Source organism: Notothenia rossii, assembly GCF_949606895.1.
Source record: "Notothenia rossii genome assembly, chromosome: 6".
NCBI classification, from domain to species: Eukaryota; Metazoa; Chordata; class Actinopteri; order Perciformes; family Nototheniidae; genus Notothenia; species Notothenia rossii.
This window is the reverse complement of record NC_136909.1, coordinates 83,089,853-83,107,531: the sequence shown is the minus strand read 5'-3', so window position 1 is coordinate 83,107,531 and position 17,679 is coordinate 83,089,853. Positions and strand designations below refer to the sequence as shown.

Below are 17,679 nucleotides of genomic sequence, written 5' to 3'. Positions count from 1 at the left end.
ATAAAACCCAAATGTTTTCCCTATTTTGTTCATTATTTGTAACATATTTTGCAGCCCTTATTTTTCTTGGAAAGAGAAAAGAACATTAATCTATTCTTTAAATTTAACTTAATGATGGGTGCATTTATTAGCTTAAAATATATATGAAAACATGAACTCTCAAGTCTTTGTTGTGTCTCGTCAGATTTGTTCATATTCTTTCTCTGTTAGTTTATATTGTCAAGTCCGTGTCTGCCATTTCCTGTTTTACTTTGTTATTTCCTTTCTCATTTCAGGTAGTTCGACTCCTACCTTGTCAGTTTGTTCACTGACCTGATTACCTGCCCCGCCCTTATTGTTTGCACCTGTGGAGTCCCTTGTATGTGTATATATTCTGTGTGTTCCCTGTGCTCAGTGCCAGATCATTTTTTGAACCTTGTGAATGGCTTACCTTGTTTATCACCTCAGTAAAAACCTTTTTTTGAATCATCTTTTGTCTGGAGTTGTGCATTTGCGTCCTATCAGTTCTTGTGTGCTCCAGTCGTAACAGATACTCACTACGACTCAAACACATGCGTTTTAAATAAAAATAATAATAATTAAAATCACTTTTGGTCCAGTGCAGGCACGATTTTAGTCTATTTATGCAGAAATGTTTAAAATATTTTACTAAAAAAGGTGTTTTATATATATTTTTTAAAAGGTCGTTTTCAATAGCTTCCATGTATAAGGACCCATTGACTCCTAATGCAGCATGGTACTACTATACTGGACAAGTGTCTTCCATGTTTGTGAGCATTTTTAACATTCTAATATTTTTGTTTTGTTTACTTTGCCTGTTCCCAAACTCCCATAATCCCCAAAGCTCTCCGGGCTAAACGTAGCTTAATGCAGTTTAATGATAATGAAATCCCACCTGCATGATTTTCAGTCTGATACCAACATCGCCGCCTTTAAAAAGTTTAACTACTTTTTTTTTGTTGCTGAGTGTCCTTTCATCTGCCAGCTGTGTCTCCTGATTACGGCTGAGCAGTAAACGATGCCTTCATGGTCTCGTTATCTGCAGCTTCAGCTCGCTTTGATCCGAACCCCTCTGCTCACTGCGCTTCTTCTGTTCAAGTTGGATGAACTTTTACTTTGAAAGGGTTTCAGTGAGGTCTTCGATTACAAGATCAGCAGCAAAACAAACAGCAGCGGAGGCTGGAGGTCTCAACAAAATTCAAATCTTCAGCAACAAAGACAAAAAGTCAGACTCCTAGCAAACAAACAAACATGGAATCTTCAAATGAGAGAAATATAAGTTGTTGTTATTGTTCTCTTTATTTCCTTCCATGGCATAGTGACATCACTATGTAAAAATCTCTAAGTGATTGACCAATCCCAACAGAGCTGGCCAGCTAACCAATCAGAGAGTGGGCTCTGGTTTCAGACAGAGGGTGAAAAGAGGTGCTGCAGCACAGGCAGTATGAGAAAAATAAAGAGCTTTGTGAACATTAAAGCATGGAGACATGTCCCAGTAGAGACACTACATACTGATATACACCTGAACATCAGCAGGAGAGGACTCTTTAAAGTAGAGACACTACATACTGATATACACCTGAACATCAGCAGGAGAGGACTCTTTAAAGTAGAGTAACTACATACTGATATACACCTGAACATCAGCAGGAGAGGACTCTTTAAAGTAGAGACACTACATACTGATATACACCTGAATATCAGCAGGAGAGGACTCTTTAAAGTAGAGACACTAGATACTGATATACACCTAAACATCAGCAGGAGAGGACTCTTTAAAGTAGAGACACTACATACTGATATACACCTGAACATCAGCAGGAGAGGACTCTTTAAAGTAGAGACACTACATACTGATATACACCTGAACATCAGCAGGAGAGGACTCTTTAAAGTAGAGACACTACATACTGATATACACCTGAACATCAGCAGGAGAGGACTCTTTAAAGTAGAGACACTACATACTGATATACACCTGAACATCAGCAGGAGAGGACTCTTTAAAGTAGAGACATACATACTGATATACACCTGAACATCAGCAGGAGAGGACTCTTTAAAGTAGAGACACTACATACTGATATACACCTGAACATCAGCAGGAGAGGACTCTTTAAAGTAGAGACATACATACTGATATACACCTGAACATCAGCAGGAGAGGACTCTTTAAAGTAGAGACACTACATACTGATATACACCTGAACATCAGCAAGAGAGGACTCTTTAAAGTAGAGACACTACATACTGATATGAACCTGAAAATTAGTACAATAGTGTCCCTTTAATTTGAATAGGGACAATGCACAAAAAACAACAACTTTATATTCATCAAGGAGACATGTAGTTGGGTTTTTCTGATTATTTATAAAAATAAATAAATCTAATAATAGGAACATTTTAAAAGTACAACATACTGAAGTCAAACCAACTAAAACAAACACCTTCACCACAGAGCTTCTTTGAGTTCCATCGAGAGCTCAGATCTCGTCTTCCCGCAGCCCAAAAACAAACTTTCTCCACCTCCACTTCATCAGCACTTAACTACCTGTTGACCTCTGACCTCTGAAGCATGGACCCCGTCCTCATGATAACGCTGAGGCTAAAAACAACAGGGCTAAAATGCTCTCCATTAATGCACAAAGAGCTGCGTTTGTGAACGATGACGGTCATTAAAGCAGCTGTTTTAAGTGGCGGGGGGAGGGGGGGGGGGGTATTTGAGCTAATGGAGGCTTGTTTTGTTAAAAGCCCTCAGGGATAATTTTGATCAAACAATCTGTGAACGAGTGCTGCAGTTTAATGTATTTTTCAGAAAGATGACGGAGGCCTGGATGAGCGCGTTAAGAGACATTTAATCCTCTTATTTAGTCTTCGAAACATATCTTACATTTTTTTGTATAGACTGGTGCAGGGGTGACGTGTTTCTGTGAGGCGGCGCTGAACTTAGCATCTCCCTGGTTCCCTCCAACAAAAAGCGAATGGGATTTTTCAGCAGAAAATATTTTGCGTATTGACACCATTTTATGATTTTTGAAGTAAAAAGCTAACGTTAAATAGGAACTAAAGCACGGTCACATGACTTCGTCTCACCACCATTAGCCAATCAAATATGTGCGTTTTTATAAGCATTGTTACTCAAGAGTCAGATCCAAACACAGACAAAAGTGTGTGTGTGCGCGTGTGTGTGTGTGTGTGTGTGTGAGTGTGTGTGTGTGTGTGTGTGTGTGTGTGTTTGTGTGTGAGTGTGTTTGTGTGTGTTTGAGTGTGTGTGTGTGTGTGTGTGTGTGTGTGTGTGTGTGTGTGTGTGTGTGTGCGTGTGTGTGTGTGTGTGTGCGTGCGTGCGTGCGTGTGTGTGTGCGTGTGTGTGTGTATGTGTGTGTGTGTGTGTGAGTGTGTGTGTGTGTGTCTGTGTGTGTGAGTGTGTGTGTGTGTGTGTATGTGTGTGTGTGTGTGTGTGTGTGTGTGTGTGTGTGTGTGTGTGTGTGTGTGTGTGTGTGTGTGTGTGTGTGTGTGAGAGTGTGTGAGAGTGTGTGTGTGTGTGTGTGTGTCTGTGTGTGTGTGTGTGTGTGTGTGTGTGTGTGGGTGTGTGAGTGTGTGTGTGCCTGGCTGATACCATCCCATTATAAGCATGCTGGCAGTCAAAACATTTAAAGGCTCCCTGCTTGGTATTTCTGTATGCATTACACTCGTCATCAGACTCGGACATTTTGCACATTCCTCACTTTTCTATGAGGGTTCGTGCTTGGTTTTAGGGTTAAAGATTTTATAGCGAAATTGAGATTATGCAGTGGAGGGTGCTAACTCATTAAGGCATCTACAAGCTTGTCGTATTTGTACTTTACTTGAGTATTTCCATTTTCGGCTGCAGTTGTCAAAGTTCTATTGTTCCTATTTGCAAGCATTTTATGAGGGATTTATGGAACGTTTTTGAAATGTTGACATTAACAATATTAATAATAATAGCTTGGATTTATATAGCGCCTTTCATGAGACCCAAGGCGTCTTTACAAATAAGAACAGGGGCAAAACAAACATAACGAAAAAAAAGGCAGTCAGACAACCAGTCAGACAGACAAAACAACAAATAGATTAAACGTATGTGTGGCTTCGCAGAAACGTTCAATGGCAAACATATTTTCTGGTGACTTGGTTGATATGATGGGGTCATTCAGCATAATACTTTTTGGACTTGTTGTACCTTTACTTAAGTAAGATTTTGAAGGAATGAAACCAAGAGAATGATGTTCAAATACCAAGATGGTGACGCACAAAAGAAAACTGGCAGCGGCTCAAAACCAAGATGTTGAGGGTAGAAAACAAAGATGTCAAAATACGAGATGGCAAAAGATGGCGATGCCCAATAACAAAGATAGTGACCAACTCAAACTGAAGCTCCTTTCCTTATCATCTAGAGAATCCAAACAACTCTTATCACGGCTGCCTCTTGGGTACTTACGGGTCATTTCCCTCCATTAGGAACCTTCCTATATGCAAAATGTCCAATTCGAACGCAACGCAAGATTGTGACGATCAAACTCAACTCAAGGCCTCAAAACCATCGTCCATTTCTGATACACATGCAATGTTTCCTGACCTTTCCCCCGTGCTAAAACGTGGTTAAAAGTGTAATGATAGACCTGGCTATACGAGACTAAATCTGCAAAGCTGCAAATGTACACTTGTCCAGGTGTTAAATATGCATGTCTCTTTCTCAATGGGTTGAGAGCAGAACAAACAGACACTATTTCAGGCATCCAACCCTAACGCATTGACTTTGAGATGAAGAAACAAGAAGTGCTTTTTAAATAATCTCATGTGACGTTCACTTTAATCAATATAGAGGCGAAACAAATTGACTTTCACGTGTTAATACTTCACAGTGGTTGTTCATCCCTGGTCTAGAAGTTTAGCTAAACTGTTATGTATTGCAGATGAGATGTTTAAGTCTGACCACAGAGCCCTGCAGCTACAGGTTTATTTGACTTCGCACTGTATTTAAACACCACAAGAAAAGCAGAACATGTACACATTAGTCAAGGTGTTCAATATTTAATTTAAATGATTAAGTGATTCACCTTTTTCTTTCCACTACATCACAAAGCTTCCTTAAGTTTGAACTTCTTAAATCTCAGCTAAACACTCACCTCTTTGCACTGGCTTTTAAAACTAGTCGAACATTACATTTTTACATTTCTATGTGTTTTGATAGGTTTCTAGTTATTGTGCTTTTTATCATGTAGCACTTTGGTCAACTGAGGTTGTTTTAAATGTGTTATATAAATGAATAAAGATTGAGATTGAGTGCATGTATGTTCCTGAAACGGGGTTAAAATCACCCAAAAAAACAGCTGGCATTCAGGATGTGTCTTGACTCACCCGGTTCGGGCTGGGTAGTTGCCTCCATCTCCCAAAGGGGGGGTCTCTGTCACTCCTGGGAGAAGCCTCTCTATGAAGGCAGAGTACACTCCTCCTCCTCCTCCTCCTCCTCCTCCTCCTCCTCCTCCTCCTCCTCCTCTTCCTCCCTGCTCCCCTGCGTCCTCGGGGTCTCTTGCTCTCACCTCACAGTGAGCGCTCACCAGTAAGCCCAGCACCAGCACCAGTTCTCCCACTGCAGTCATGTCGGCTCCACATCAGCGAATGCAGGGGAGCACCACCAGCAGCTGCATTTAAACAGGAGGGGGGGGGGGGGGGGGAATAGGGGAGGCCACTCCTCCTGCTTCCTCTGCCACCCCCTCTCTCTCTACAGACTTCTTTTCTGACTACTTTGTATTTGTAATAACACAACCCCAAAGTGTGACTTTTGATCCATAGCCTACCCTGTGTAATGAAACTTCCCAAGTGTATTACCCACATTTGATATGACAAGTGTTGAACAGTTAGGTTTAAAATGCAAATGAAGACCTTCTCTTGTTGAATATGTGCTAATTTACATAACAGAACAGAAATGTGAAAATTGGATAAAGCCAGGTTAAAAATTCTTGTTTCATTTTCATTTAGTCAAAGGTTTTTTCCCAAAGGGCAAACAGGAAGAGATATTTTCAGAGATAGCCAGATAGTGTTAATCTAGTCCTTTAAGAGCACTTTATTTAACTTCTGCTGGGGCGAGTGAAACTGTATCAGCCAAAGTGTGACTTTTGATCCATTCCCTGTGAAATGAAACTTCCCAAGTTTATTACTCACATTAAAATAGCCAGGTTAAAAGTTCTTGTTTCATTTTCATTTAGTCAAAGGTTTTTATAAAGAAGATTCTCTTTGCATCACTCCACGAATCAAAAGATATGTCAAAAGCCATACACACATACATGTCCTCCATCTTGCTCCATAAAGGGTGTAAAAACCTGTCACTTATTAAAGTACAAAAATATTAGCAGAGACATATTATTGAAGTAGCAAAAGGAAAAGTACTCTATTATATTGTTATATAATTAATATGTTCATCACTTTAATGTTTTTATCTCCAGGCATGATGTTTTCTCTTGGTGTTCCGTGGCTTACTTACAGCTTTCAGCGTAGCTTGTAGCGTAGCTTGTGCAGACTAGCTTGCGGCTAGCGTAGCTTGTAACTGTTGCTTGCTTGTTGTTGCTTACTTTAATGTTGCGTCTTGAAAAGAAGGATATTATTGTAATTACTTTATTTATACTACTGGTTAGATTTGATCTGTAAGAACGCATCATTTAGTCGTTGATTTACATTGTGTATTATTCATCTGAATAAAAAAAAAACCGATATTAAAATATTTTAGTACAAATGAGGTGACACAGGTTTCACTTCTCTCGCCGTCTGTCTTCATCCTGTTTCTGTGGAAGTGATAAGAACAGAGGACATCCAGGAGGTGTGTGTGTGTGTGTGTGTGTGTGTGTGTGTGTGTGTGTGTGTGTGTGTGTGTGTGTATGTGTGTGTGTGTGTGTTACCAAATGTTGTTCATAATTTTAGATATTGAACAATGACGAGTTCAGAGTTCATAGATACCAATGCGTTTGGATTAAGGGAACTTGGGACTTGGGAGGCTGTGGCGCAGTGGGCTAGTGCGTTGGTGTTCGGATCAGCGGGTCACAGGTTCAAACCCCACTGCAGTCAGCATGTCGTTGTGTCCCTGAGACACTTCACCCCAAATGGCTCCTGTGGGGATTGCCCACAGCATTGAGTATGTAAGTCGCTTTGGATAAAAACGTCTAACATGTAATTTGGGATCTTATAATAATTTTGCATCTTAATCATAACATTTTGTTTTTGGCTCCATGGCTCACCATTGGGTGTCAGTTCTTGCCAAGTTTGGACGCCCCTGTACGAGCTTATTCTTAATGAACTTGCCAAGTTAATTCGTTTCAAAATAGTTGTTCGAAACTGGATTACCTTTAGGGCTTGGAGTTCATTCATTCTTGACATTTTAATGACAAACACAAATAATCAGGGACATTTTTATTCCAAAGGTCGGAAGACAGTCAAACTCACATCCATTCATCTGTACACCTGTCACTTCCATATTTATACATGATCTAATTATACAGTATTTATTGTACTTTAGAGTATTTCATTTCACATTCTGTCTATGTTGTTCTATTTCATATATTTTCTTATTCCTACAACTTGTTTGCTCCATTAGGGTCTTTTGTTTTATGTATTCTTTATTTTGTTGTTAGATATATTGTATGCTGCTAGTGATGTTACGTTCACGAGCGATCCGATTATTTTGAACGGCTCTTTGGTACGAATGAAGGGAACCGAGTCGTACTTGGTGGTAGCCTACATGGCAGACGATGTGTTTTTCGGGTGTAAAAATTTGCCTAACACGAAAACGCAGAAGCATTTGGATGCACTTCAACAAACACATAGGCAATGATAAAGCGGAGTGCAACATTGGTAATGCCAAAATATCATTTAAAGCAGGGTCAACAAATAATTTCCACCACCACTTTAAAAAACCCGGCTCTTTTGAAAGGCTCTCGGAAAGGACCGGAGCCATAAGATCCGGCTCCCTTCAAAGGGCCGTAATTCCCATCACTACATGTTGCCTTGTTGGATGAGTTTTGGACTGCTTTGCCAAAGACACACTGTATCTATTGTAGGCTACATATAACAATAAAGTCTTTGAATGTTAAATAAATGTGGAAACCCGCTTGAAGCTTATTGGTAACAGGTGTCTCAGTCCTGGCGAGATGTCTCACTCGGACATTTCTATTCCATCCCTCGTTGTTTTCATTTGAATAATCACAACATTTGAGTGGATTAAAGTAACTTTAAGTGAGCTGAAGGAGAGCGTAGCGACGAGGGAGGCTGGCAGTTCCTGTTCAGGCTGAGAGAGCCGAGACTTTTCCACAGGGAGAGGGGGGGTTGGGTGGTGGTCATTTCCGAGGATTGTTTTAAAGCTATGAGGAGGTGGCGGAGGAGGGGGAGGTAGAAATGTGTGAAAGAGAAAGAGAGAGTGTAGAAAGACAGCAATGTCAAAGACACTACTGGAAATGAGTCAGCTTTCAAGCACTTTTGATTTCCTTGTCTTGATTCGATGTGGCTTTTTTAATGGGATTCTGGTTACAAAATGTGGCACAAGCTGAAAAACAAGCTTTTACCTGTCATAAAATGTTTGTCTAAATGAGAATACCTTACGTCATCACACAAACCTTAGCCACCTTTAGCTTAGCAGCAGTGAGGTGCTGTCATGTGACAGTGATGCAGTTATTTTATATCCTAACGTAAGCTTTTTGTACTCAATCTAAATCATAAAAGCTGTTCATTTGTATAGATTATGTTGCTGACGAATACATAAAAGTTTCATAAATGTTTTGTGAATGATATGTGATTTGCAGACAGACATAGACTTTCATTGAAAAATATTGCATCACTTAATAGTCTTTATTTTTTATAGTTTATTTTACATGTTTGCTGTATTGGTGTATAAAAACAGAGAAGTAATTTTCATCAACATTGATCTCTTATAACGTAATAATATGATGAGTTGTATCTTTAATAAAAAAACGGAATCACATTTATCAATTTCTTCATGTGATTTACAACATGTTAACATCTAACAAGGTTCTTTAGTTGTCATACGAACATAGCTACAGAGTAATGTCGATGAATATCTTAGGTCACAGGCTTCTCAAACAGTGCAACACAATAATACAGAAAAACAGAAAAATATAGTGCAAGTAAATATTAAAAAGTAAATACAAAAAGAAAAATATTTTAAAAAAGTGAAGTAGTGGAATAACTGTACTGCTATACAAAGGTGTGTCACAGTTAAACATATTAGTTAACTTCAGACACACAAACGGACCATCTCCTTACGATCACCTGACATGTATACACATCAGACTAAAGAAACTCACTGTATAAATGATCCGAGTCTGCCCATGGCAAGCAAAGAGGGCCAAAACAAAGGAAGCAGCGACCCCACAAAAAGAGAGAGACATTAGAGAAGATGCTCAAAAGGACCTGGGCACACCATACAGCTGTCTAAAAATAATACTAAAGATATCATGACTATATTTATTGTGTTGTCTCTTATGTCTCCATTCGGCAACCTTGAAACCTATATCAATAAAATGCATTATTATTATTCATTAGCTACTGTGTAAAGGTAAAAATACAGCTCTAATCTAAATTTTACATTACAGAAGAACTCTAGGACTTTAAATCGATTACTTTGAATCATCAATGTACAATTCAGGAATCCAATGAATTAAAGGGTGGTGGAGCAGGGTTAGGGTTAGGGTTAGGGTTGCTTTGTTATTAACAGCAGCTGGACGTAACAACTCCTGCTAGCTCCTGCTTGCCCAACCTGGAATAACTGATGATCAAATGTCGACTCTTCTATCTACCCCGTTAATTTACCCTGGTGATCTTTTAACAGCTGCTGGTATTCCATCAACAACCCATGGCCCAAACTACAGGAGTTTTAAGCAAATAGGCTCATCATGGTTTGATAGTAATACCTTACCCTAGTCCAACTAAAAGGGACTGATAATTCCTTGATAAGAATGGCTACATGGCAATTTCCCAACCCCCATTTTGGGAAATTAGATGTGGCTGGCATTTTCCTCATTACAAAATATAAACAAACATGAGGCCTAGTTGACTGAAAGAAGACTGAAGTAGACTTGGACTTGTACACTCTAATGTTTTTATAAGGTTCATAAGCAAACAGGTGGATGACTGAAGAACTTCATCAATTAGAAACTGTGGATGGATCAAACCTTCTGTGACTCACTAAAGTGACACATTGACTCAGGAATGGCTACTAGGATCATGGAGTTCAGGAGAGCGTCTTTCAAAAAGTCCACTTTTGTGCCAGAATCACAACCACCAGAGAAAATTGTGATGAGCGCTTTAACCCTTGCTTTAATCTGCTCCTCCATTCCCACCAAGGATACTCTTCAGTTTGTGTAGCGATCAAGTGGTGACACCAGAACTGATTCCCTGCACACTGCCCTTACCCATCTGGACAAGCTATCATGAAGCCGCTAAAGATAAACTACTTCACTAAGGCCCTCTCTTTCCTGCGAAAAGACACTACATGGTCTCTCCATCCTGCAGAGAACAGAGAGACACCGAGGAACTAGACCAAACTGTGAACCCAGGATAAAGAGGTTCAGTGAATGTGGTTCTGAAGGTGTGAATGTGGGTCAGGGTGTCAGAGGAGACGCTGTAGAAGGACAGTGAGCCAGCAGGATAATCCAAATACACTGCCAATCTGTCAGGGATCAATGAGGGTGAGGAGGAGGAGTGGGATGAGGTGGGGCAAGAGTAAACAACGCTTGTGAAGGAGTAGTAGAAAGGAGAGGAGGAGAGCATTTCAGTCTTATTGTGACAGACGGAGTAAGGATGACCGTCAATGCAGTCCAGACTCCAGGACTGATCGTTCTCCCCAAACCTGCAGTTTTCCCTGTCTCCTCTCCTGCACATCCCTCTGTAACTCAGAGATATATAAGCCCCTAATGTCCAATCGACCTCCCAGTAACAGCGACCGGTCAGAGCATTTTCACACATCAGCTGAGGCCAGAAATCAAATCTGTCTGGATGATCAGGATATGGCTCCTCCTTTTCTACATGTATCACCTTCCTGTTGCTCTCACACAGTTTGAGGTTTCTGTTTGCTGTGTTTGTGTCGATTGTGAGGTCACAGGAATCTGAAGAGAGAAACAGAAAAACCACAGCAGCACTTATTAGCCTCAGTTTGAAGATGGTTGCTGCTTTCTTTTGATAAATAAAACAAAAACAAACTTACACTTCCTCAGACCTTGTCTCAACCATCGGACCCCACCAGGCTCGACCCTAAAAGGATGAGGAGGAGGGTACCTATCAGGGCTCAACGCTAACTTTTTAAAGTGTTTGCCAGGCTGGCAACCAGGCATCAGCTTTTGGTTGCCAAAACTGAAAATACGGTTGCCATTTTTAGTCACCTTATATTTTAAATAATTAAGATACTATACAGTTATACGTCAACTTAATAATGAAAATGTGACACAAAAGAATGTTCAAATGCTTTACAATTGTAATTAACAAAATTATTTGAAACTTAAGTGGTAGGAAACGTGTCCACCCTCAATTGCTGGTATACTAAATACCAGTAGTGCAGCTGCTGTCACGTTCTTCACAGATCCCTCAAAAATGAATTGAGCAAGTCACTAGTTTCGTCATCCGTTTTCTCCCTTTCAAATGTGGGTTTTCTTGACCTTTGTGATGACCCCCACCATAGATCCACTGGCCCTTCAGCTTTGAAGTCTTGATTGTGGTTCTGTCATTGGCCAGACTAATACATTTCTAATTAATAGTTAAATAAATGAAAACCATTCACAGTTAAGAATTATATATGAATTATTAATGCTGTAAATTACTTTTAATATGTCTAACTATATTTAAAAATATGCTTTTTATAGAAGTGATTATATTTTTATGGTAAAGTTTTGTTTTGCACTTTTATTTTGGTAGTAATAAGATCCGGACTCTTATTTTGAAGGAACTTTTACCGGAAGTGAATGCACAACGAAGCATGTACATATATATTTCGCCTCCCAAGACTTTACACATTTCCTCTTTGCTTTTCGTTCGGGTTGTTTTTGGACTTTATCAGTGGAATCACTTTGATCATTCGTTTGAGAAGTTGACGGGTTGGCCGAACTTTTTACCCCACAGTCAAACAACTTAATTTGCTTCACCATTTTTTGTAAAACAAACACACGGCGCACCGTGCACGCGAGTAAACGTGAATCACTTTCTGGCTCCGTAATCACACCAATGCACGTGCAACTTAAAGGTGGGGTATGTAAATTATTTCAGAAACACTTTTTGTTATATTCCATGGAATGCTCTTAACATCCCGATAGCAATGAATACATGAAATGCTTTGACAATAAATACATACAAAAATGTCATCTGTGGAAACCGTGGTACTGTAGAAAGCACGACCAATCACGACTGGCCCGGCTAAAATGATTGGATGGCCTACCTACCTGTCAGCCTTCCATCTGTGCACAAACTTATCTCGTGCCCTCATTGGTCATGTGCGCGCTCGTGTGTGTTGGAGGAGGGGCTTTGTAAGGAAGTCGGAAGGAAGAGGCAGATTTTTTCCGGTTGTGTACTTTCAAATTCTAGCACACTCCAGCTGGTTTCTCCAAAATTACATACCCCACGTATCAGGTTCCGACTGGTCACAACAATAATTAAATATCACTCTTAATACAACAAATAATTAACATTTATCCATTTTGGGGTGCACATTTAGCTGTTTGCTGTCCTTATTTCTTCATGTTAAAAAGTCCAAGAAGTTTTTGACATTTTTTCTGAATGGTTGCCAATGGCAACCTGGCAACCATTACTGTCGAGCCCTGTATATGTATACATATTTTAAATACATTCCACGTGTAAATACACCGATCAGGCATAACATTATGACCACTGTCAAGTGAATTATTGATTATCTTGTTCCTGTCAGTAGGTGGGATATGTTGGACAGCAAGTTAATACTTTGTCCTCAAAGTTGATGTGTTGGAAACAGGAAAAATGAGCAAGCGTAAGGATTGTGAGCGACTTTGACAAGGGCCAAATTGTGAACGCTCGATGACTGGGTAAGAGCATCTTCAAAACTGCAGCTCTTGTGGTGTGTTCCCGGTCTGCAGTGGTCAGTACCTACCAAAAGAGGTACAAGGAAGGAAAACTAGTGAACCGGCAACAGGGTCAAGGGCGCTCAAGGCTCATTGATGCGCGATGGGAGCGAAGGCTGGCCTGTGTGGCCCGATCCAACAGAAGAGCTACTGTACGCAGTTTGTTACGTATGAGGATGCATAGCCGCAGACCGGTCACGGTACCCATGCTGACCCCTGTCCACTGCCGAAAGCGGCTACAATGGGTATGTGAGCATCAGAACTGGACCACATGGAAGAAGGTGGACTGGTCTGATGAATCACATTCCTTCTACATCATGTGGATGGCCAGGTGAGTGTGCATCGCTTACCTGGAGAAGACACCAGGACGCACTATGGGAAGAAGGCAAGCTGGCGGAGGCTGTGTGATGCTTTGGGCAATATTTTGCTGGGAAACCTTGGGTCTTGTCATTCATGTGGACGTTACTTTGAAATGTGCCACCTATCTAAGCATTGTTGCAGACCAAGTATACCTGCTCAGGGCTGTAAAAGGGGGACCTTCCTGATTAGGCAAGTGGTCATAATGTTATGGCTGATCGTTGTATATATATATAGTATATATATACTATATATATATACTGTATATACCTGAGATTGTCCAGTCTCCAGTGTGGATCATCCAATCCAGCAGTCAGCAGCTTGAGTCTCCGAGATGATTGTAACTCAGGTCCAGCTCTCTCAGATGGGAAGGGTTGGAGCTCAGAGCTGAGGCCAGAAAAGTACAGCCTTCCTCTGTGACCATACAACCTGACAACCTGCAAACAAACAATATACACTGCATTACTGCATTTCTGTCAGCTCCTCTGGGGTTACATTGATATTAGTAGTTTTCTTTTTTTAATAACAACCAATTATCAGGAATGTCCATTTACAATCTGACAATATTACTGGACACTTTCTTCAAGTGGTAAGATCAAACATGTTGATGAAGTCTGACCTGAGAGTTTCCAGAGCACAGTTTGGACTCTCCAGTCCAGCAGAAAGCCATTCAACTCCTGAATCCTGCAGGTCGTTATTACTCAGGTCCAGCTCTCTCAGACTGGAGGACTGTGAGCTGAGAACTGAGGACAGAGCTTCACAGCTTCTCATGGAGAGGTCACACGAATTTAGTCTAAAGGGGCAACAATCAACAAGAACAACTCTGCATTTATCCTTTTAATAATGTATTGTACCAAGCAACACAAATATAAATATGAGAGAAAACAAGATGACCCTAAGTCTGTTGCAATTATTGCATGATCTGATTATTTGAACTGACCACAATCATTTTGCATAATTGTAGGATTTAAATCCAATGAAAAAAAATATGGCAAAAATGTAAGGTGAACAAAGTTTATAAATAAAGTCGAATCAAGCCAAGAGAAGAGAACAAGAAGAGAACAACAATTATTGTAAAATATGTAATTCACCGGATCTAAAACCTGATAAAACACATCTGGTTCAAAAGTAATTTGAGTAAGAAATCTAGGAACTCGTGAATTAATCTAAATAGATTATTATCCAAAAGACAATCAGTTTAAAATGATGATGAACCCTAACCTGAGAGTTTCCAGAGCACAGTTTGGACTCTCTAGCCCAGCAGACAGAAACTTAACTCCTGAATCCCGCAGGTCGTTGTTACTCAGGTCCAGGTCTCTCAGAGTGGAGGACTGTGAGCTGAGAACTGAGGACAGAGCTTCCCAGCTTCTCATGGAGAGGTCACAGCCACTCAGTCTGATTAAGAGAAACAAGCAATATGTTCAAAAAGAAATGCAAAGTATTTAATTCTAGATATATGAATTCAACACCTTCTATACCTACAGAGCTTTGTTGGAGGCTTTGACCACTGGCAGCAGCCTCAGAAGAGCTTCCTCTGAAGCAGAGTATTTCTGCAGGTCAAACACGTCCAGATCTTTGTCTGATGACAGTAAGATGAAGACCAGAGCTGACCACTGAGCTTGGGAGAGTTTAGCTCTGGAGAGACTTGCTGAACTCAAGGACTGTTGGATCTGCTCCACTAGAGAACGGTCATTCAGTTCATTTAGACAGTGGAAGAGATTAATGCTTCTCTCTGGAGACAGATCCTCATTCATCTTCTTCTTAATGTACTGGACTGTTTCCTGATTGGTCTCTAAGATTTCTGTCTGTTTCATCAGACCTCGTAGGAGGGTCTGATTGGTCTGCAATGAAAGACCCAGGAGGAACCGGAGGAACAAGTCCAGGCGTCCATTCGGACTCTGTACGGCCTTTTCCACAGCACTCTGGTAAAGGTGTGCTAGTTTAGGTTTTATGTCAGACTTTTGGGAGGTTGTTTGATCTTCTGCCATTAGGTTGACACCAGAGTTGATGAAGGTCAGATGGACATGAAGAGCAGCCAGAAACTCTTGAACGCTCAGATGGACGAAGCAGAACATCTGGTCCTGGTACAGTCCTCTCTCCTCTTTAAAGACCTGCGTGAACACTCCTGAGTACACTGAGGCTGCTTTGATATCAATGCCACAGTCTGTCAGGTCAGATTCATAGAAGATCAGGTTGCCTTCCTGCAGCTGCTCAAAAGCCAGCTTTCCCAGAGACTCGATCATTTTCCTGCTCTTTCGACTCCAGTGTGGTTCTGTCTCAGCTCCTCCATCATACTTGATGTTCTTTACTTTGGCCTGAACCACCAGGAAGTGGATGTACATCTCAGTCAGGGTCTTGGGCAGCTCTCCTGCCTCTTTGGTTTTCAACATGTCCTCGAGAACTGAAGCAGAGATCCAGCAGAAGACTGGGATGTGGCACATGATGTGGAGGCTTCGTGAGGTCTTAATGTGGGAGATGATTGTTGCTGCCTGCTCCTGATCTCTGAATCTCTTCGTGAAGTACTCCTCCTTCTGTGGGTCGGTGAACCCTCGGACCTCTGTCATCATGTCCACACACTCAGGAGGGATCTGATTGGCTGCTGCAGGTCGTGTGGTTATCCAGAGACGAGCAGAGGGAAGCAGCTTCCCCCTGATGAGGTTCGTCAGCAGCACATCCACTGAAGTGGACTCTGTGACATCAGTCAGGATCTCATTGTTGTGGAAGTCCAGAGGAAGTCGACACTCGTCCAGACCGTCAAAGATGAACACAACCGGGAACAGATCAAACCTGCAGATTTCTGCGTCTCTGGTTTCAGTGAAGAAGTGATGAACGAGTTCCACCAAGCTATACCTCTTGTCTTTCAGCACATTCAGCTCTTTGAAAGTGAATGGAAATGTGAACTGTATGTTCTGGTTGGCTTTGCCTTCAGCCCAGTCCAGAGTGAACTTCTGTGTCAAGACTGTTTTCCCAATGCCAGCCACGCCCTTTGTCATCACTGTTCTGATCGGTGCATCTCTTCCAGGTGAGGGTTTAAAGATGTCTTCTTGTCTGATTGTTTTTTCTGGTCTGTTTGGTTTCCTGGATGCTTTTTCAATCTGTCTGACCTCATGTTCATCATTGACCTCTGCAGTCCCCCCCTCTGTGATGTAGAGCTCTGTGTAGATCTGATTCAGAAGGGTTGGGTTTCCTGCTTTAGCAATGCCCTCAAACACACACTGGAACTTCTTCTGCAGGTTGGATTTAAGTTCACGCTGACAGACTTGAACAATAATTCCTTAGTGAATACAAAACAAAGCAAAAGAAAATATTACATTTCCTCAAAGGATGAGTATCTGGATATATTTTGGTACATCTTTTGAGTCATTTCATAAACATCATACATCCAGCATATCAAATCTTAACAGAAATACTCTCACTTCTCTGCAGACACTCAGCCAGCTCCTCCTGCTTCATTCTCCTCAGGAAGTGCAGTGTGATCGTCAGAAATGCCTCTCTGCTGCTCCTCCTCTGCTCTTCGTCCTCACCATCCAACAACTCCTCATACTCACTCTGACTCTCTAAGCTTTCGGGGGTATCTGAACACAGAGCCTTCTGGATTTTCTTAAGCTCGTTCTTCACAAAAGTGACGATGTTCTCCTCCAGCAGCTGGTACAGAATATCAACGACAAAATTAAACCAAAAGACACCTGTCCACAGAATCAATAAATCAATCAGTTTCCAACCTCTCCACCATGGGCAATACTAAAGAGCTCTTCTAAGGACCTCAGGGACACGATTGTAGACCTGCACAAGGCTGGGATTGGCTACAAGACCATCAGAAAGCAGCTTGGTGAGAATGAGACAACTGTTGGTGCGATTATTCGGAAATAGAAGAAAGACAAAGCCCTTGGTCTGGGGCTCCACACAAGATCTCGACCTGTGGGGTATTGATGATCATGAGAAAGGTGAGGTATCAGCCAGGAACTACGCAGGAGGAACTTGTTAATGATCTCAAGCCAGCTGGGAGCACAGTCACCAAGAAAACTATTGGTAACACACCATAATGGATCAAACCCTGCAGCGCCTGCAAGGTCCCCTGCTCAAGAAACTGAAACTTGACAATACACATCTGAATCATTCAAAAAAAAGGCTTGGGAGAAGGTGATGTGGTCAGATGAGACCAAAATTGGGACTTTTGGCATCTACTCGACATGCTGCTTTGAGGAAGAGAGATGCTGAC

General features: G+C 41.2%; 2 protein-coding genes across 2 annotated transcripts in view; both read right to left on the bottom strand.

Moving 5' to 3' along the window:
- Positions 1-6,360, bottom strand: part of LOC307042836 (multimerin-2-like) — a 30,572-nt gene extending 24,212 nt beyond the window's left edge. Inside the window, 1 exon segment of the mRNA XM_079686998.1 lies at positions 5,380-6,360. Within this exon segment, the coding sequence (XP_079543124.1) occupies positions 5,380-5,621 (242 nt within the window). The 5' untranslated portion in view covers positions 5,622-6,360.
- A 2,474-nt stretch (positions 6,361-8,834) lies between these two features.
- On the bottom strand, positions 8,835-17,668 carry LOC307044664 (protein NLRC3-like). Its single transcript, XM_079689975.1, has 8 exons — positions 16,877-17,668; positions 14,943-16,734; positions 14,682-14,855; positions 14,080-14,253; positions 13,782-13,897; positions 13,616-13,644; positions 11,228-11,420; positions 8,835-11,129 (listed from the first exon to the last, which is right to left on the bottom strand). The coding sequence occupies exons 1-8, from the start codon at positions 16,911-16,913 to the stop codon at positions 10,513-10,515; spliced, it is 3,132 nt and encodes a 1,043-aa protein (XP_079546101.1). The 5' UTR covers positions 16,914-17,668; the 3' UTR covers positions 8,835-10,512.
- Between the last annotated feature and the right edge of the window lie 11 nt (positions 17,669-17,679).